This window comes from Ammospiza caudacuta, chromosome 14 (genome assembly GCF_027887145.1).
Source record: "Ammospiza caudacuta isolate bAmmCau1 chromosome 14, bAmmCau1.pri, whole genome shotgun sequence".
NCBI classification, from domain to species: Eukaryota; Metazoa; Chordata; class Aves; order Passeriformes; family Passerellidae; genus Ammospiza; species Ammospiza caudacuta.
Genome location: NC_080606.1, coordinates 12,112,212 through 12,132,514, shown reverse-complemented (window position 1 = coordinate 12,132,514; position 20,303 = coordinate 12,112,212). Strand labels below are relative to the sequence as shown.

Sequence of the window (20,303 nt, the reverse complement as noted above, 5' to 3'; positions counted from 1 at the left end):
GGTTTGCTTCAGCATGGATGAGTCAGAGCTGTGAGTTCCCATTTATCTTTCTGAGCACAGTAAAAGCAATAATGCACACACCTCAGTGATCTATGGGAGGTACTTCCCAAGTTGCATCAGATTTGCCTTGGTTTCTGGTTGGAAAATGCTCTTTAAAGGCCAGCACAGCTGCAAAAAGCTGCAATGTACCATTTGCTTTTTAAAGATAGATGCCTCTAAGTGTCCTGGAGTGCAGCATTACTTACCATGTCAGACAAATCCAGTTCCTGACTTCTCTGGGCAAATATTACAGGTCTGGTGACATCAGAAGGAGCTTGTTCCTGCTTCTTAGTGCAATGTCTGTGCTCCAGTCTGGCTTTCATTCACTCAGAGCAGCTGGCCATGGACCTGTGCACTGCTCTAGCCACAAAGCCCTCTGTGATTGCAGCCAGATTGCTGTGTCAGGGAGGGTGCCTGCCTTGTATTTTGTGGTGTTTCAGCTCAGGATGCTTTCCCAGAGAGGAGCTGTGTGGCAGGTACTATATTGTTGAGGAAAATGCAATATAAATCTGTTTTTGTTGCTCAGTGTCCCAAGATGCGCCGCTACGCGTTTGAGCTGAAGACAATAGACAAGTACAGCCACTACCTGGCAGCTGAAACTGAGCAGGAGATGGAGGAATGGCTGGTAACTCTGAGGAAGATCATTCAGAGCAATACTGAGAGTTTGGTGCAAGAGAAGAAAGATGCTGTGGAGTCTGTGCAAGGTCAGTTTGTAAACAAACACCTCCCTTCTGCGCAGAATACAGGCAGGGTGCCTGGAGAAGTGTATGATATACTGAATTTAAAGCAAGAATTGTGGCTGACACACAGTATCATGCAAAGGGGCTTAGTGTAACACAGATGATAGTCTGAGGAATAAAAGTGGAGGGAAATGTGACCCTTCTTCTGGAAGGGAAATCCATTGCAAAGTTTCAAGGCTGCTGGAAAATTGGCTCTGTGAAGTTCTGCTCTGGACAGACCTAGCAGACTGTAATAGTACACTTTGATACTGGTAATGCATGGAAAAATCTTACTCCCAAGGAATGGAAAAGTCTCAGTAAACTGTTTTCTGTGCTATTGTTAGCAAATACTGCAGGATGCTTTCTGGCAGAGTGCTGCTCCTGCAGTTGTTTTGAACATCTGTTTCTGGTGTCCTTGCAGATGATGAATCGAGCACGCAGGGAAAGTCAGAGAACATCCTGGAGAGCCTGGAGAGAAGCATGCATCCAGAGCTGATGAAGGTATATTGTGTTTGCAGGACCACTCTCCCCACCCACAGCTACTTCTGTCCAGCTTTTCTGGGAGAGGGATTTTCCGCTTGCTGTGTCTCCAGCTCTGGGCAGGCACCAGGTCCTGGTGGGTTCTCTGTTATCCCACCTGTCTGTCTCACCCATGGTTTGAGACTGTGTGTTCCTCAGCTCCAGGTGTGGTTGCCTGCTTCTGCCTGTTTTTTCCTTCAGCACAGCCACATCTCTGCACTGTCCTTGCACCATGGCAGTGCTTTGTATCACAAAGGCAACCTGAAAAATAATTGTTTTGTTTTGATTCAGTTCTTTCCCAATAGCAAGTGTTTGCCTCTGTGTGGCCAGGCACTAATGTCAATGCCTTCCTTTGTCATAGTATGGAAGAGAAACAGATCAACTAAACAAACTGAGCAGGAATGATGGAAGACAAAACATCTTTTCTTTTGACCCAGAAGTCCAGGTAAACACTCCCACATTTCCGAGTGAGAGGTTTTGTTCACTGTGTCACCTCCCTTGTCCCCTTGCATGGCCACAGGGTTTGCCTGCAGGAGCAGCATGTTTTCCAGTGCAGAGCAGAAGTGCAGCCCATACTCCTGTCAGTGAGAGCAGAATGAGGTGCCAATGCTCAGGAATTATAGCTCTAATACAGGGAAGAGTTGCAGCAGCCCCACACATGGCCTCCCTCCAGCTTTGCTGGCATTTGTGTGATCCATCTTGGTGTTGCTGGATTTCAAACCAGGTTTCTTCTGGGGCTCTGAGAAGTTCTCATGCTTGCAAGAAGAAGCAGCAAAAGAGGTGTTGCATGGATGGCTGCAGTGCTGCATGGGCTCAGCACATCTGGTGCAGGGGGCAGAGGTGGCAAAGACCATGGCAGGGGTTTGCAGGGAGTTTACTCCCTCAGTCTTCAGGGAGTTTTCACATGTAGGGACAGACAAACTGGAAAAAGCCCTGTGCTGGTCTGGTGCACTGGAGGAGGGGTCATTGCCTATTGGCCTGTTTTCTTCTTGGCTTTGAACTTGAATTCTCTGCCAGGGTCCAGGTGTGGGATTTCAGTGGAATGAGCTGCAATTGCTAACAGAGTTTTAGAGAACTGTTCCAGGATCTGTCATGGTTTCTGGTTCTCCTTCTGGTTTGGCGTGTTCACACCTGTAAAGTAGAACATTCTGGTTTAACAAGGAAATGCAATTAGTCTTTAAAAGGTTTAGCTGTACAAAATGAGCTTTTCTCTTGGCAATTCTTTAGAGTCTTTAACAGAAGGAAGATAAGCATCCAGGAGGCTTTTTGGTTTATTTTTTTTTTAGGAGATGCTCTGAGAAGCTTCCTGTATTTTAGTCAGATAATAAAAATGGAAATATTGCTCAGTGTGGAGCATCTAAGATAACTTCTTTTACCTGATCAAATGGTTAGGCTGAATTCACTGCCCTCTTTCTATACCCAGAGTGCTTCATTCTAGTGTGGGTCAGTTGGATCTGCTGTAACACCAGACATTCAGAGTCTTTGCTCCAGTCAGTGCTGGTACACGCACACTTGTGTGCCTGGTGCTAAGGAAACTGGGAGCAGGAATGTATACCTGCAATGTACTTTCTTCATTAAAAGAAAATAAGGGAAGCAGAAATACCTGCTGGTATTTAGGGATGCTCTGTCCCCAGTGCCCAGCACAATGGGTGTGTGAGAGGCTGAGGGTCTTTGGTTGCTGTGTTTGGCTGCTCTTTGAGGAGGGTGAGTGTGGAGGCACAGGCCAGGGTGTGCTGGGCTGGGGAGGAAGTGATGATCATTGAGCCTGTTTGGATTTCCCAGCCAGACACTCTCTGCTGTTTCTAACCATACCAGTTACTGCTGTGCAGCTGGGCCTGCCTTCCACTCTGAAATGTTGTTTACAATCCCATGTGTGCCTTGTCTGTATTTCAGGCACAGGGGCCATCTCTAGCTGGCCACACCTTCATGGTGGAAAGCACTTTTCTGGTTGTTGTCTCGTGTTCCGCTTTCTTGCCCGAGCTCTAAGTGGTGTTTGGGAAGATCCCCTGGGTTACAAATAAGCAGGAAGGAACTGAAATCATTCTGAGGTTTAGTTTGCTGTGCTCTACAAAACAGGTTGCTAAAAATTGATACATACCCATGAATCCATGTCCTGAATACCTCTGTGTAACACCATCAAATCACACTCATTTGTGAATGTCTTGTACCTTTCAACTTTAAAAAATTGATAAAGATAGTATTGGCAGTAATGTGATCACTCAACATTATTCAGGGGGTTGTTTTCTTTTTTAATGAGACCAGATGTGTTTGTTTGCTGTCTAGAGACTCGATTTCTCAGGGATTGAGCCAGATGTGAAGCCTTTTGAGGAAAAGTGCAGCCGGCGCTTCGTGGTGTGCTGCCAGGACTTCTCCCTCAACCTCCTTGCTCAGCTGAGTGACAGGGCAGAAGAAGGACCCACCAACGTAAGGGGAGCTCCAGCATGTCCTGCTTTGTCTTTTTTCCTCTCACCAGCAAGAAAATACCTTGGCAAATTAACCTGTGGGGTTAAAACAATCCCATTTTGCCATGAGCACCAGTGGGACCTGGACAGGCAGTGACTGCTGGCCCAGAGTCCAAAAAGGTGCTTGGGCACATCAGCAAACACCAAAAATTTGTTTGCTGATGTGCCTCAGCCCACTGGGAAACCTGTGCTTCAGGGCTACAGGAAATGGGGACTGTGTGTCTGCCAAATTCTCCATCCCTGTGAGAGTCCTGTTGGTAAATGATTAGGCTCCATCTCCAGGCCACTCACAGCTGTGTTTTATTTTGTTTCCCCTAATGGCAAGGGATTTCCCTGTTCTGGAACCTTCCTCTGACTCCCAGCCTAACTCTATTCACAGTCACTTTACTATATGCATTTGTTATTGTGCCAAAGTTGTGCCCCAGCCTAAAAACCCTTGTATTTTCTGAGCCTCTGATGTCTGTAGGCAGCTATCACATCTCACCCCAGCCTTTGTTCTGCTGGGCTGAACAGACCAGTCTCCTCCAGTCTTTCCTTCCCAAACAAATCCCTGCTGTCACGTCCTGTGCTTGCTCTGGCTGGAGTCAGCCCTGCCTGCAGGGGTGCAGGGCAGGCAGAGGCACCAGCACTGCCCCATCTCTGCTGCTGCTGCCCTGGCTGATGCCTGGGAGAATCACAAAGGCTTTTTTGTGATGGTTTCATATTGGCAGCTCACAGCTCTGAGGCACAACACCAGGCTCAGTGACTCCCAGCAGATGGATGCATTGCTAATAGCAAAGATTCTTGTTATCCATCCTTAATCAGGGCCAGAGTGAGACCTAATCAGCACATTTTCAGCATTGATGTAATGCCTCCAAGTCATGCTGGAATGTCTTGGGCATGCTGCAGTTTTATCTTCAGGCCTGCATTTTTATATTTCCATGGATGCATGCCTACTAGGATGTTTGAATTAGAAATACATGAATTATTGCCACTTGCCTGGTGCTGTCAAGATCAGTAGCTACAAAGCAGTTGGCAGATTTTGCACATGCATTTCCTCAGCAGTGTCAGCCTTGTATTTGAGCTCTCCTGGCTGTGAGAGCTGACTTTCCTCCTGGGATAGCATCTGAGGAACATTTTCAGTGTCACAGTTGAGCCATCCAGAGCTGCTGGACTTTGGGAAATAAATATGGTGATCTTTAGTATGTGATCATAAACACTCTTAAGCTGATTTCTTATTGCAAAATGATAAACAGATCTAATGAATATGGCTCACCTTTTCTTCCTGACTTTATAGTTTACCACTTAGGTAAAAAACATATGGATTTCATCCTTTATATTTCATATAACTTTATTCAAACTGACTAGATTAAAATGTGAGGAGGTGCAGGAAAAAAAGCATCTGTATATTTATAAAGCAAATAAACATGGATTGTGTGTTACTATAGTGGATATTTTTTGCCCCCAACGAGGGAGAAATGATGAGGAGGACTCCATCTTATCAGAAGGCAAATTAATTACTTTATTATACTATGTTATTCTATATTATATTACATCTATTACATTACATCTAAACTGAAGCTGCCAAGCACTCAACTGCACAGAATCTTGTCACTGTAAGCCCACAGTCCTGACACACACACACACCTGGCCCTGATAGGCCAAGGAAACAAAACACCATCACTCTGGGTAAACAATCTCCATGTTGCATTTTACTTTGGCACAACACAGGCACAGCAAATGAGATAAGAATTGTTTTTCCTTTCTCTGAGGTTCAGAGAATGTGAATCTCAGAAATATTCTTAGGAAGTTGTGTCTTGCTTTCCTCTGTGAAGAAAAATGTGGCTACATGTAGCAGTTCTGTAAAATGCTGGTGTACCAAAGTAAAGGAACAAAGAGGAGGAGAAAGTTCCCAGTTTTCTTGTCAGGAAAGCAGTGCTGTTGACACTCTTGAGCCCGTGCCGTGCATTTTTTATGACACACATATTCAATCCAATTTCCAGGTTGAGCCCTTTTTCCTAAGCTTGGCGTTATTTGACCTGAAGAGTAACTGCAAGATTTCAGCTGACTTGCACGTGGACCTGAACCCGCCGTGTGTGCGGGACATGCTGCAGGAGGGCTGCGAGCCCCGGGCAGAGGGAGCCCCGGGGCAGGGCCCTGGGCAGGGCCTGGTGCACGGCGTCCCCGAGTCCTGCCTGCGCTACATAAAACGGGTCAGTGCCTCCCCTGCTCCCCTTCTGGGTCACTGCTGGGGCTTTCAATGGCTTCGGAGTGTGCTGTTATGCTCTGTGTGGTAACCAGAAGCCAGCTTTTCTCTTGAGCTTTGGTCAGTGTTGAAGTTGCCGTGCAGGGCTTGCTGGCGGTGACGGGCAAAGCGCAGGGAGAGTTTGCCAAGACTTGGCCATGCTCAGGCCTGGTGAGCCCCTGTGGCCCATCCCCAGGGCAGGGTGTGTGTGGGGTGTGGGAAGGGGCAGTGGGATGTCAGGCCAGACCCTGTGGTGCACACTGGGGTCCTGCAGTGACAACTGCTGCCTCTCTGTTGCAGGGGGTGTTCTCCGTGACCAACCCGCACACAGAGATCTTCCTGGTGGCCCGAGTGGAGAAGGTGCTGCAGGGCAGCATTGCCCACTGTGCAGAGCCCTACATGAAGAACTCAGACCCTGGGAAGGTACTGCCTGGGGCCATGGGTGCATCAACTGAGTGATGCTGTCTGCTGCTGCTGCAGGGTGTAGAGGGGATGAAACATGGATTGTTCTGCAGCTCTTCAGTTTCTTTCTTGCTGGCAAAAATAGGTTTTGTTCATTCTGTTTGCACTGTTCCCAGGCTGGCTTCAGTTGGACTGTCCTGGGAGACTTGGTTTCTTCCCCTGGAAAGAGGCAGACGATTAGAAAGAGCCAAGCATTTGAGGCCAGACCTTTCTCCGTTACACTTCAGCAAGCCAAAGCCTGGGCTGGGCTGACAGGAAAAAGCGGGATGCTTCATCCCCAGAATGAAGTGTCTGCATAGAATCATGGAATCCTTTATCTTGGAAAAATCCTATAACATCATTGAGTCCAACCATTAACCCAGCCCTGTCAACTCCACCACTAAATTGTGTCCCTAAGCACCACATCCACATGTGTTTTAAACACATCCACCACTTCCTTGGGCAGCCTTTCCAATGCTTGACAACCTTTTGGGTAAAGAAATTTTTCCTGACATCCAAGGGAGAGGCTCTACTGTTTGACACCAGCTTCAGTTTCTGGATCCTTTTGAAGCTGATGCTGTCTTGTTGCAGCCAGTCAAGAATAGTTCCTGAAAAGTCAATTATGGAATACCTGGTAATGATGGCATTCCCTTGGCACACTTTGTGAGTCTGTATAGGATAAGCCAAGTGCAGTCAGTTTTGGAAAATACACTAACACCTTTTGGCAAATAGAGCACTAATAAATACCCTGGCAGTTCAATCCTGAGGAGGTTTAACACGACTGCCCACAAAGTTTGTGCTGCTGCTTTGCAGACTGACAGCTGTGGGTGCTGTGAAGGGACACACAGGGGTGTCTGTCAGCTGCACTGGTTCCTGGAGCAGACAGAGATGCTCCTCCTTGGAGACTGCAGCATCCTTCACTGCTGTTCTGGGGCAGCATCAAGCCCTGGCAGCTCTGACCTGCCTCTCTGTGTTTTGCAGACTGCCCAGAAGGTCCATAAGGTGGCCAAGCAGGTGTGCAGCCGTCTGGGGCAGTACCGGATGCCCTTCGGCTGGGCTGCCAGGTCAGTTCCTCACCTTGGGCTGGGCTCTGCCCACACTGGGAGCTGCTGCTGCTGCTGCTCAGAGTGACCTGGGACATGGTTGGGAAAGGGGCCCAGTGACTGAAGTCAGTGAGGTTGCAGCTGAGGGCAGAGTGTGGCTCCAACTCTCAAGAAGGAATTGGGATTGGCCTGAAGTGCTCTATCTAGAATTAGAAACAAATATTAAAAAGTAAACAGTGCTAGAGCTGGGAAGGCAGTAACCTTCCTACTGACCTGCAGCTACTGCTGTCAGGGCAGAACGTTCCTGGGGACAAAATACACTGTCCCATGCTACCAAGAAAATCACTGCAGAAATTCCCTCCTGGCACCAGCCACTGCCAGGGACAGGATTAGAGCAGAGGCCTTCCCAGCCTGGCAGTGGCAATCAGATGGGTTTGTTTTCTATCTTAAACTCTGCTTTAATTAATGTTCTTGGGAATGGCTGGAGGTAGTGATCCCATTCCCTTGCTGTTGTTTTACTGGAACTGAGAAGTATGTCAGTGCTAACTTTCTTAAAGCTCAGTCAGAGGAAGGCAAGCTCATCTGCTGCCTCCTAGTGCTAAATTGCATATTGGTGCTGGGAATGACATGGGAGCACAGAAAGCTGTCACAGTGGGCTGCAGTTTTAGGGATGTACTGCTTGCAATGTGTATTCTTGAACTAGGTGTTCCTGTGGTGCTGGCTGCTCGTTTTTGAGGTGATGGTTTTGGGATGCAGCTGGATCCTGGCAGCCAGCACTCAGCCCTCTGCCAAGGGGACCCTCCCCTAATGGTGGGCTCTGGGTGGGCATTGGCTTGGACTGGCTCCAGGTTTGTTCTTGATGGGTAAAGAGCTGCCTTTGGACACCAAGGAGTTGAGTGGGCTGGTGCAGGGAGCTCTGCATCCCTGGAACATTTCACCTGTGGGTCTCAGAGGAAAGTGCTTGCACAGAGGTGGAGTGCAGATGCTTTAATGTTCTTATTACACACAAAAACCTATTAATTTCAAGGGCAGAAAGGCTGTTATTCATCCAGGGCAGAGTCCAGTCTCCTGCTCTGACTCGAGGAGGAAGCTGATGCATGTCCCCAAGCTGGTTTTTATTGTGCACTCCTTTCCTAGGGGGATTTCTGTGCTCCCATGTGCAAGTGGGAAGGTACTTTACCACTAGGTGTTAGTGGGAGGGGATGGAAGGGTGTTTGTGCTGTGGACCAGGCTTGGAAATGGGCTGAATGTGTCCTGAGCTGGCTGGAGAGAATAATCAGGTCTGTGGTACTGGGAGCAGTCACAGGCCAGTGAGCCCCTTGCCTGATGAACTGAGCCCCTTGCCTTTCAGATGTGTCAGAGACCTCAGTGTCTGTATGTTTACCAACATTTAGAAAATACACCTCTTCCTTTCTGCAGGCCAGTTTTCAAAGACTCCCAGGGCACTCTTGATGCTGATGGAAAATTCTCACCCCTGTACAAGCAAGACAGTGGCAAACTCTCGAATGAAGATATGCTGAAGCTTTTAGCTGAGTATAAGAAGTAAGTCCAAGAGACTGGTGCAGGGGCTGGGCAGGCATTTAAACATACATTTTTAAACAGTTTAGTGTAAGCATGAGATGGCAATTTCTAATATTTGGAGGGTAGCAAAATGTGCTGATGATGTGCTCAACACCTGAGTTTTCAAGGTTCACACTCTTGTTCCTCTCTCCCTCACACAGACCAGAGAAGACAAAACTTCAAGTCATTCCAGCCCAGTTAAATATCATCATCAAAGACATCCCACTGGACTTCACAAGTAAGGATCTTGGATCTTATCAGAAGTGCTGATGGCTCGAGCCTCAGGAGTTAATGCTTCTAGGGGGGGGTTTTGCTGTTGCATTAACAAGAGTATCTCAGGGCTGCCATCAGAAATGAGTAATTCAGCACAACCACTGACTTTAAGTGTTTCTCATGCATTCTGTGGAGGAGATGTGGTCCAAGTGCAGAGATTTACCTGAGGGATAGATCCTCTTTACATTTTGGCCATCACACCCTAAATCTGAAGGAAGCCAGCTGCCTGCTTTTGCATCGATCTCATACCACATTTTTGATCCATAACTTTGTAGAGCTTTACAAACGTGGTCAATGTGATTCTTTACCTTGCATTTAAAGAAACTGAAGCAAAGAAAGGACTTGTGATGTGTTGAGTGTAATTCCATAGGCTTTTGGCAACTCCTGTCACAGGTTATGTAGGCTAATCTCCTGTCCAAAAGGCTTTTCTAGTGGATCTAATTTTCTCAGTTCTTATTCTCTTACAGATTGTTTCACAGCTTCTTACATTCCTATAAAACCTTTTGAGAAGGGCTGTGAGGACATTGCAGTTGAAGTGGAGGAGCTTGTCCCAGAAGTTGCAAAATACTGTTACCCCTTCACTGTCTACAAAAACCACCTCTATGTCTACCCCTTGCACCTGAAGTATGAGAACCAGAAGGTGTTTGCAAAGGTGAGTGACCCTAGGAGTGACCCAGGGAGTGACCTGGGCAGTGAGCTGGGCAGTGACCTGCAGCCAGGCTTGGGGTGGGCCAGGGTGATTGCTGCTCATGCTCCTGTTCTCCCTTATTTCAGGCAAGGAATATTGCTGTGTGTGTGGAGTTCAGGGATTCAGATGAAGCTGATGCCAGGCCATTAAAGGTGAGTTAATGTTACCTTTTAACAGGGCTGCCATTTTGGGTGCTCTGTACCTGCCAGGCTGAGCAGGGCAGGAGAAAAGCACTGAGTTTCCATGGTCACTGGTTTAATTTGTCCAGCTGATTTAGGGTGGCAGGACCCTGAGTTCAGCTGTTCATTTGTGTTTGCAGTGCATATATGGAAAGCCTGGGAGCCCTCTGCTGACCACACACGCCTACGCTGCCGTGCTGCACCACAACCAGAGCCCCGAGTTCTATGATGAGGTAAAAGCAACCTGGGAAACAGCAGATTTTCCTGGATGCTACAATGCCAAGGGGCTTTTCAGGACACCTCTTTTTCCAGGGCTGGGTGAAATATGGGTAAAGATAATCACCAGCCCTTTGCCTCAGCAGAAGGGCTCAGCACAGCCAGAGCCTTTGTCAGTTTTTAATGTCAGTTTGTTTTCTGCTGTCTTTACTGTCACGCTTTGTGCACTCCAATCACACACCCTCATTAATAAGTAATGTTGCAAATGTGATGGAAATGTTAGGAGTTGTTAAAGGTGGGTAAGAATGTGTCTTGTGTAACTGCATACAACATAACATTTGTGAAATGAAGTAGAACTAAAATATTACTCCACAACTAAAAATACAGTCTGATCTATCATGATATCATTTTAGATTAAAATTGAGCTTCCAATTCACCTCCATCAAAAGCATCATTTGCTTTTCACCTTCTATCATGTCAGCTGTGAAATTAATACAAAGGCAACATCGAAAAAACAAGACACCGTTGAAACTCAAGGTATGTTCAATGCTTCAATTACTTCTGTTGGAGTGTAAAAGGCCAAGATAAAACAAATGTAGGGACATGGAAAAAAAAGTTATTAACAAACCAGCCTATATGAATTTTCTTTTTAAAAAGCAACGTAATATGATATTGTAGGTCAAAAATGGAATAAACTCCATGTTTTTAGTTTATATTAAATCTTGAATTTTTGCTGCAGTCTGACAGCTCTTTCTGTATGTTCCTGACTTGCACAAATGTGCTATTGTCAGGCAAGTCACTAATGAAAACTTGCTGTGAGATCAGGGTCTCAAGGGCTGATCTAGCAACTCTAGGCATGTGCACACCTGGGTCCCACTGGCTGGGAAGCCTCTCCCTTCATGGGGCCCTCAAAGAACCCTCACCATAGTGCACAGCCATGGCTCATGCACTGTTCCTGCCCCTCACACCCACACCTGCTCTGTGCTGTGTTCGAATTTGGTTCACCAGGTAAAATGTGCTTTAGGGACACTGCTGTGGTTGATCCCTTGGGCTTCCTGGGGTGAGCCAGAGCTGTTTTTGAGCTGGGCATGTTGCAGTGTGTGTGCTGACCCTGTGCTGGTTGCCTCTGCAGTGGGGTTCTCCTGGGTGCCGCTGCTGAAGGACGGGCGCGTCGTGCCCCTGGAGCGGCAGCTGCCCGTGTCCTGCAGCCTCCCCCCCGGCTACCTGGGCCTTCCAGACTCTGACTCACGCAAGGTGGGTGCCTTCTGAAATTCTGAAATGGGCTGCGGTGTCTTTGTCATATTTGCTGAAAAATCCCTTCACCAGGATTTCTTCTCCTGAGAAGCCTCAGAGAAGAACGAAAACAATAATTATCTGATGGCTTCTCCCTGTTTTGCTGCTTTGGAATGTGGCTTGGACATTGTTTATCCAACAGGTGGTTGATTGGTTTCATGTGAATTGTTTTGAGTTAATGACCAATCACCATCCAGCTGTGTCGGGACTCTGGAAGCAGTCATGAGTTTTCATCATTCATTCTTTGTAACCTTTTGTCTGTATCCTTGCTCTATTCTTTAGTATAGTATTAGAATAGAATAGAATAGAATAGAATAGAATAGAATAGAATAGAATAGAATGGAATAGAATGGAATAGAATATCCTAATATTATCCCAGTATTAGCCTTCTAAGAACATGGAGTCAGATTCTCAATTTCTCCTTCATCCTGGGGACCCAGAAAATACACAGAGGAGGGAAGCTGAGCTTTTGTTACCACTGTAAATTATGGATTTCTGTTAGTGCTTTGCTCAGCTGAAAGGATCTCTACTTTCTGTGGGGCACCCCCAAAGCTTAAAGTTCTTAGGGGTGTGGGAGGCAGGACTCCTTTAATTCCACTTTCTCTGGGTATGCCAGATGCAGAGGGTATTTGTGGCAGGCTGGGCTGTTGCAGATGGCACAGAGCAGGAGAATGCTCGGTGTGCCTGTTTTCATGGGGAAGGTGGTGTTTGTGCTGGGGGTAGACCCTTTTTCCACCCCAGGCTGTACCTTCTGGGCAGGTGTCTGCACAGAGCCGTCTGCTCACCACAGTCTGAAACCAATACTTGGATGTTGTCTGTTCACAGCAGTCCAGCATGGATGCAAAGTGGGTGGATGGAGCAAAGCCACTGTTTAAAATCAGAATCCATTTGGACTCTACCATTTACACCCAGGTAAGTCAAACACTTTAAAAATTTCCAGCACAAATGCAAAAGAAGAGACTGCTGTGTCTCTACTACAGCTAAGCTGTACCTGGTGTGGGAAGGAGGGCCCTGGTACCTGGTTTGCAAAGCAGCCCTGAGATATTCCTGAAGCAGCATGGCTGGCATCTGCTCCTTGGTTGGATGGGGTGAGATAATTGTGTGACTGAATGAGCCTGGGGAGAGGCTGAGGTTCCCTTGGCCAGTTGCACTGTAACTGGCAGGGCCAAGGAAACATTTGAGCAAATGACCTGCTTCAGTGAGGCAAAAGAGAGACCTGGTGGATGTGAGAGGTTTCCCCAAATTGTAGAATCATTAATGTTGAAAAGACCTCTAAGATCGTTGAGTCCAAACTAGTATTAGACTTCTTATTAAGTTTTTTTAAAAAAACATTCTCTGACAGCAGCAGGCACAAGAAAACAGTCCTGGTTTCCCTTTGAAAGCAGTTCAGGCTGTTTTACCAAGCCCTGCTGTGTTCTGTAGTCTTATGGTAGTGATGGACTTTCCTAAGTTTCACATGATGTGCAGCAAAGGTCCCCAGCACATTCTCTAGGGCTGGGCTGTCAGCACTGCTCCTGGGGGAATGCCCTTGGCTGGATGCCATCAGCTACATTTACATTCAGAAAAAATGGCTTTCAGCATCTAATTCTGTTTTTGGAGATTTACTGACTCTGTATAGCACTGAGAGCAGCATAGTAGTTATGCTTCCTCCCAAATTACATTTCCAGATGCTTTTCAGATTTAAATAACCCAGTAATTAAATCTAACCTTGGAGGAGGAGGGAGAGTAATGGGAAGGAAAGTCTGCCCCAGATGGGCAGTAGGAGGCTGGTGAGGCAGTTTCTGTGAGTTGCAGCTGTTGGGAGGGTTTCTGTTTCTCCAGGCCAGTGCTGTTTGGGGACTGGGGCTTAGGCTAGTACAACCACAGCAGAATTTTAACACTGCTGGAAGTTTTGTGCTTAATATTGAGGTTAGTTGGGACATGGGGTTTGCTGGGGACATGGCCCACTGCTGCAGGAAAGGCACCAGATTTCCAAGTGCAAGCAACAAAGTAAGGGCTGACAGATGCTGAGGCTGCTGAACTGACCTTGTTTGTCTTTTCCAGGACATGCACTTGCACAAATTCTTCCACTACTGCCAGCTGGTTCAGGCAGGAGCCAAGGAAGTGCCAGGAGAGCTCGTTAAATACCTAAAGGTGAACAGTGCCTGTCACTGGGCTTCATTTGTGTTCTTACAGACTGTCAGCAAACACCCTGCCCTGTGGGAGCACACCCCTGCTGGGGCCACTGCATTGTGCAGTACCCTTACTTTTGCTTTATCCTATCAGATGGGCTAGGATTTAAATTAAATGTTTTTTCATGTCCCTACATTCATTTTATCTTGTCAGACGATTTTCTGTGTGCTGCTTCCCTCTGCCTTCCACAAGGGATAAAACAAGCAGTCAGCATTGCTCTGCCATGCTCAGGGCAAAGCTCTCTCCTGGTGCACTCACACTCTCCTCCCTTGCTGCTCTAGCTTTGATTCAGCCCTTTAAACTCTAGCACAATTCCTTGTTTTCTGGAAGCCCATTCAAAATGCAAGGTTTTTTCCAGGCTGAAAAAGATCAGTGAGATTATCAGCCAGTTAAATTTGAGCAGAGGTGACCTATGACCTAGACCAAGCTTTTTGGAAATCACTGCAGCATGAGTAAGGGCTTTGGAGCAGGTCCAGCAAGGGCTTCTGCAGGGAATATTATTCTTGGCTGTTTACTGTCCTTGTTGCCTTCCATAACTGCCTGTTTTTGAGAGTGGTGCTGTAGCAACAGCTCCACTTGCAGCGGTGGGGATGTATCACCACAGGGTTACTTAATATGTGTCAGATAAGGTATAAATATTTTAAGAAATAGAAATAATAGCAGGTTTTGAAGCCAAGCACTAAAATTACAGTAGCTTTGTTGTGAGCATTTTGCCAGGTCCCAGCCCTGCCAAGCCCCAGCACTCTCACTGCAGCCTTCGGACAGGGAGATAGGTGAGATAGGTATGTGCTAACCACAAGTGAGGGAATCTTAACCACCACCACCTCAATAATTTCAGTAATTTAAGTAGCTAGATAAAGATTTAAAAACCTTTTGTTAGATTTGCAGGTTTGAAATCTGAAAATGAAACATGCTGTGTTTCCTAGACTCATATCACGAGCTTCAGGCACAAGAGCTCTGTGAGTCTGGTGGAGAGCCTGTGCATGAGACCATCCTGACCTTCACCAAGTGCCTTAAAATCCATTTTCAATAGCAAGCTATGCTCTTTGAAAAGAAAAGTCTCTCTGAAAGTCATTGGGCAGCAGTTTTTCATGCTCCAAAGGCATTTGTGGAAATGGGACTTCAAAAAACTGGCACAAGTGATGGGAAGACTTAAGAGCAAAACTTAAATTCTTGGCTTTTCAAATCAGATTAGTAGCATGTGACCTCTAATGAAGTCATATCTGCCTGGACACATCTGAGAGGAGGATTTATACCTGCCATGAGTGATTTATAGTTCTCCCTGAGGGTTTTCAGCTGGGATGTGTCAGCAGGTCCTGCTATGGGTCCCAGTTTTCCTGTCCTCCAGTGTGCTGAAGCATTTGCACACCCTGAATCGTTTGCTGTCCCATTGCCACAGAAATGTCTGAGGACTGTAAATGTTTAACATCTGCAACACGTTGAACTAAAAGTGTCTGTGTTCTGAACATTTGTTTTAGTGTTTGCACGCCATGGAGATCCAAGTAATGATTCAGTTTCTACCTGTAATTCTTATGCAACTATTTAGAGTCCTCACAAACGTGACGCAGGAGGATGAAGTAGCTGTCAACTGCACCATGTGAGTGCTGGCTGAACCTTCCAGTGACAAATGCAAGGCCATGAATGGCAAAAGCAGGGTCTGGTTTCCCAGGACAGGGTGCTAAGTGACAGCACTGGCTGTCCCCTGCTGCTGTCTTCCCCTGGATCGTGTGGGTGGCATGGGGGCATTGTGGAGCTCTTCTCCTGGGGGCGGTGTGAGGAAAAACGTGGTACTTTAAAGATACTCCTGGTTTGTTTCTCAAAAGAGAAAGTTTGGTGGCTCTGGGAGCTGAGTTGTCTTATCAAAGGGCTGCAGAGTGCCCAGGTGTGTCCCAGCTGCAGATGTGGGGAGCAGTGTCCTGGTCTCATCCCGGCACACCAGTCCCTGGTGCCAGGACTGCTCCCGGTGCCCTGGGGCTGCTGCAGCTCCAGCTGTGCAGGCTCTGATCTCCAGCAGCCCCGAGAGGGCAGCAGTGACCCAGGCAGCACTGCTGGAGCTGCAGCCAGAGCACCTTCCCTGCAGGGAGAGCAGCCAGGGCACCTTCCCTGCTCCAGCCAGGGCATGTTCCCTGCAGGGAGTGCAGCCACAGCACCTTCCCTGCCTGGCACCAGCAGTGACCCCTGGATCCCAGAGATGCACTAAAACATGCAAAACGTGCACCTTCCTCATGATGCTGCCTCAGAGCAGTGCTGCCTGCACAGGGGGTGCTGGATGTCACCCTCCCCTGGTCCCTCCATGTGCCAGGAGCACCCTGCTCCCATGGAACTGGAGGCTGAGCCCCAGTCCCCAGGGATGTGGTGCCTGTTGCAGTCACAGCCCTGCCCCATGTGGTGTGGGTCATGAGAACTTTTCCTCTGTGGAGCACTGTAATTCCACTCTGTTTGAAGAGGGTGAGGACAGGGCAACAGGTGACCCCAGGTGCCTGTTGGGTGACCAGCTCCCACCTTCATTTCCAGAGATTTTTATCAAAGCTTGGCCTGATGCTTTCCAGTTTGTCAGTATCTTTCTGTTTAATAACATCTCTTTTCTCATCAGATTTTCATGGTGGAATTTAAAACCCACTTTATCTGATAAATGGCTTGTAAGCTCCTCCTTGTGGTTTGGCCTGTGGGGTCTGTGACAGCATGCAATGGCTCGTTGTTCCCTCTTGCTGGGAGTGGAATGTAAATCCCCAGTAGTGGCTGGGGAAACCAGGTCTTGATCAGCTGCCTGGGAGTGAGTCCAGAGGGCTGGCATGTTCTCCAGCATCTGCTTGACCTTCCCACACTGCAAGGCAACAGCCCTAAATAATCCACTGCATGTAACAAGGAGCACATGATGTAAATAAATGATAAAAAAAGAAGTTTCCAGAATTAATAAATCCTGGGGATGCAAGGAAGTATCAGAGTATAACAAGGATGGAAAATGTTCTGTCTCACCTCTTTGTGCAAGGAGTGCTAAAAGTCAGCCTGTCTGGGCAATTCCTGGGCCAGCACAGAAGTGGAGAAGACCTTTGGGCAGCTCATCTGAGTGCTTTGTGCAAGGGTGGTGCAGGAGCTGTGTGTGGGGGTGCTGGCAGCAGAGCTGTCACTGTGCAAATCAGGCCGTGCCAGTGGCCTCTTGAGGCTTTTGTGGTTGGGCAGGTGGGACACGTGTGGGTGTCTGCTTTTGTGAGCTAGAGGAACTTGCCCTTGTGTGGCTGCTGAACACAAACCACGTTTCTCCCCAGGGTTCTTCTGCACATCGTGTCCAAGTGCCATGAGGAAGGGCTGGACCACTACCTGCGCTCCTTCCTGAAGGTCAGTGCTGACACACTGCCCCTGTGGGGACAGCTCACCTCACCCTGCTCTTTTACCCCAGTCAGGGGTGACATGCTGTCCCTGTGGGGACAGCTCACCCTGACCCTGCTCTTTTGCCCCAGTACGTGTTCCGAGCCGAGAAACCCAGTGCCAAGCAGGCCAAGATGACCCACGAGATCTTGGTGCTTTCCATGGCCACCATCTTGAAGCAGTCAGCAGATTTTCTGGCCATCAATAAGCTCCTCAAGGTGAAGTATTGGCAGTACTTGGCTGCCAAGGGCAGAGGGGAAGGAAAGGGGATCTGGTGTAAAGCCCAACACTCACCCCCATCTAAACCCTCTGCAGGGCAAACCTTGCATGCAAACCAACTCCGTGCACCACATCCTTGAGGTTCTCCCATTAAAACAGAGATGAATTCTTGCAGAGAACCTCTGTTTAGGCCCATGGCAGGAGGCAGCAAAAGGCTGTTCATTTGGCCAGTTTTACCTATTTTCCCCAAGCCACACCTGAAGGGTGACTCATGGGAGGCAAGCTGAGTTTCTGCCCCTCTGGGCCTTTGCAGGGCTCGCACCGCAAACCCTGCTGGTTCTAGGAATGGTGCATTTGGGATCCATAGGGGCTAAATCTATTCCCAGCCTAAGACTGGCAGGACATCTCTGGGTAGCAAAGGCATTTGTTCCAAGCCAGCTGTGCAAGCACAGCTGTGCTCACAAAAAGCCACTTGGATGTGAGCTTTCCCTCCCACACAGGTGCTTCCCCCTATAGTTGGGAGTATCAGTCATATTCAATCCTGCTGAGAAAAGTAATAGTATTCTTTGTTCATTCTAGTACTCGTGGTTTTTCTTTGAAGCACTGGCAAAGTCCATGGCAATGTACTTACTGGAAGAAAACAAAATCAAGGTAAATATAAATTTGGTCAACGTTGCATTACAAAACTGTCACAAACTCCTCCAAAAGCTTTTCTGAAAAGCTATGTGACTATTTAAAAACAAAAAGCTGCCAAGCTGAACAGCTTCACTTTCATTTTCACTTCACTTTTTCCCTTTTCCACCCTTTCACTCTTAGTTGTAATTTAGAAATTCCAGCAGTCCTTATGGCTTGTGCAGCCTCTTTTCTGTCACTACCTGCTGCAGCTGCAGCCAATACTCTCTTTAATCACTGTTTCATTAGGAAGCAGGAAAAACAAACACTCAAGAGCTCGTGCCTGAGCTCAGTTGTCCCAGCTGAGCTGCAGCACTGAGTTGGGCTCTGCTTTCAGCTGCCCAGAGGGCAGAGGTTCCCTGAGTCCTACCAGCACGCCCTGCACTCGCTGCTGCTGGCCATCATCCCCCACGTCACCATCCGCTACAACGAGATCCCCGAAGAGTCCAGGAATGTCAACTTCAGCCTGGCTAACTTCCTGAAGGTCAGCATTTCTTCCCTTCTCCCAAGATTTGATAGATTGATAATGAGAAATACAGAGCAAGCAAACAAATGTGGTTTTGATTTATCTTGCCTTTGGTTTTTTCAGTTGTAAAAACTCTTGAGGGGATAAGCTGTCCTAGGAAAGAAACCTTTCCCTTTCCAAAGAGACAGTAACTGTATGTTACTGAGGGTTTTCAGGCATTCCTAGCAACTGTTTGGAACCTGAAATATATCTACTCTCATTTAAAATATTTCTATTGTCCACTGGAGACTTAAGTAAAGTAATCCAAATTATTTCACAGAAACAGGATCATGTATTGGAAAGTTAGCAGCAAGCCAGAAGATGAAATCTGGCTGCTGGCAGGACAATAGTATGGAGGGGATTTAGGATAATTGCTTTTATTTTTAATGGTTGGTCACATGTTGCTATTTTCTCCCCAGCGTTGTTTGACCTTTATGGACAGAGGATTTGTTTTTAACTTGATAAATGATTACATTTCTGGATTCAGCCCAAAAGACCCTAAGGTAAGCAGTAGGTTTCTTGAAAAGTGGTTTGCAGCTGTACATGTCTACATCAGTCAAAGCTTTGTAGTGATTATTTTATACTACTCTTGGAGGTCTTTTAGACTCTGTTCCTGCAGAGTCTTTTAGAGGCAGAGACCTTTTTGTCTGGGCTAAGAGCCTGTAGCCAGATGTTCTTTAAAGTAATGTAAAAGTCAGGATGACAGGAAAGAGTGGTCAATAGCCTGGATGAAAAAGACAAAGGAGTCCCAAGTGATATCTGTATGCATTGACACTTAGGTAGAACAACACAAGAATTTGCCAATTATTTGTGAGTTTCACCAGATGCTGTTTATTAGAAAGCATAGATACATTTATTAGATTCTTCAACCCTTGTGTAACAAGTGCATTGAACTGGAAGAAAATGGGCCAAACTAAAAACATTGTTTGTGTTTGTCTTTTTTTATCTCAGCTGCTGGTTGAATACAAGTTTGAATTTCTTCAAACTATTTGCAATCATGAGCACTACATTCCTCTGAACTTACCAATGACATTTTCCAAACCCAAGCTGCAAAGAGTTCAAGGTATGTTCTTTCTTAAGAGGTTGTCTAAAGAATTATAATTTATTAGTCCTCATGACTTCTGACTGGCTGAACTTTGGTTTGGTGTCAAGGAAATGTATGTACTGGTTAGGACATTAACCTCAGGACAAGATGTTTTCTGTCAGATTTATATAATTTTGTTCCAGAATGATATGCAGTCAGTCTTTTTGGTATTTCCTATATTTAAGTTTACATGGGACTAGCAATATCTGGAAGACAACTGCCTGTGTTTCAGTAAGTAGGAAAATTTACTGCAATTTAGGCAAATTTATTGCAATGCAATCCTTTGTTCTCAGGAGTTTCAGCCTGCCCTGAGAAGTGGGGGGTCCTGTAGGGAGTGGGGGTGCAGGAGAAGAGATGGAACTCACTGCCCTGCTGCCAGCTCTCCCTGTGGCCCCCAGAAGGGGATCAGGTCACCTTCTGCTCTGACACTGAACCAGGCACAGAGGGCGCAGTGTGCTGGAGCTTGTTCTACACCTGAGGGCAGCCAGCAGAACTGGAGCCTGTCCTTGGTGCTCCCCAAGGGTGTTTGTGCTATGGCACCCCCACACATCACTCTCGTGTCACTGTCACACCCTGTTCTCTCTGCCCGAAGCTGCTCAGCAGGGCTGGAAGGGGCCCACAGGGGCTGG

The 20,303-nt window shown here is 47.1% G+C and overlaps 1 protein-coding gene across 2 annotated transcripts in view; it reads left to right on the top strand.

The window, feature by feature from the left end:
* The window catches only part of DOCK11 (dedicator of cytokinesis 11), a 79,255-nt gene that overhangs the window by 24,867 nt on the left and 34,085 nt on the right, over nt 1-20,303 (top strand). For both annotated transcript variants that reach the window (XM_058814179.1, XM_058814178.1), the window contains exons 8-30: nt 566-743; nt 1,180-1,259; nt 1,639-1,722; nt 3,561-3,701; nt 5,722-5,931; nt 6,264-6,386; nt 7,386-7,468; nt 8,867-8,989; nt 9,169-9,245; nt 9,748-9,932; nt 10,055-10,120; nt 10,288-10,380; nt 10,777-10,900; nt 11,496-11,617; nt 12,482-12,568; nt 13,700-13,789; nt 15,307-15,425; nt 17,095-17,164; nt 17,287-17,412; nt 17,993-18,064; nt 18,423-18,569; nt 19,010-19,093; nt 19,542-19,653. In XM_058814179.1, coding sequence (XP_058670162.1) covers nt 566-743; nt 1,180-1,259; nt 1,639-1,722; nt 3,561-3,701; nt 5,722-5,931; nt 6,264-6,386; nt 7,386-7,468; nt 8,867-8,989; nt 9,169-9,245; nt 9,748-9,932; nt 10,055-10,120; nt 10,288-10,380; nt 10,777-10,900; nt 11,496-11,617; nt 12,482-12,568; nt 13,700-13,789; nt 15,307-15,425; nt 17,095-17,164; nt 17,287-17,412; nt 17,993-18,064; nt 18,423-18,569; nt 19,010-19,093; nt 19,542-19,653 — 2,596 coding nt within the window. The remainder of the gene's footprint in view (nt 1-565; nt 744-1,179; nt 1,260-1,638; nt 1,723-3,560; nt 3,702-5,721; nt 5,932-6,263; nt 6,387-7,385; nt 7,469-8,866; nt 8,990-9,168; nt 9,246-9,747; nt 9,933-10,054; nt 10,121-10,287; nt 10,381-10,776; nt 10,901-11,495; nt 11,618-12,481; nt 12,569-13,699; nt 13,790-15,306; nt 15,426-17,094; nt 17,165-17,286; nt 17,413-17,992; nt 18,065-18,422; nt 18,570-19,009; nt 19,094-19,541; nt 19,654-20,303) is intronic.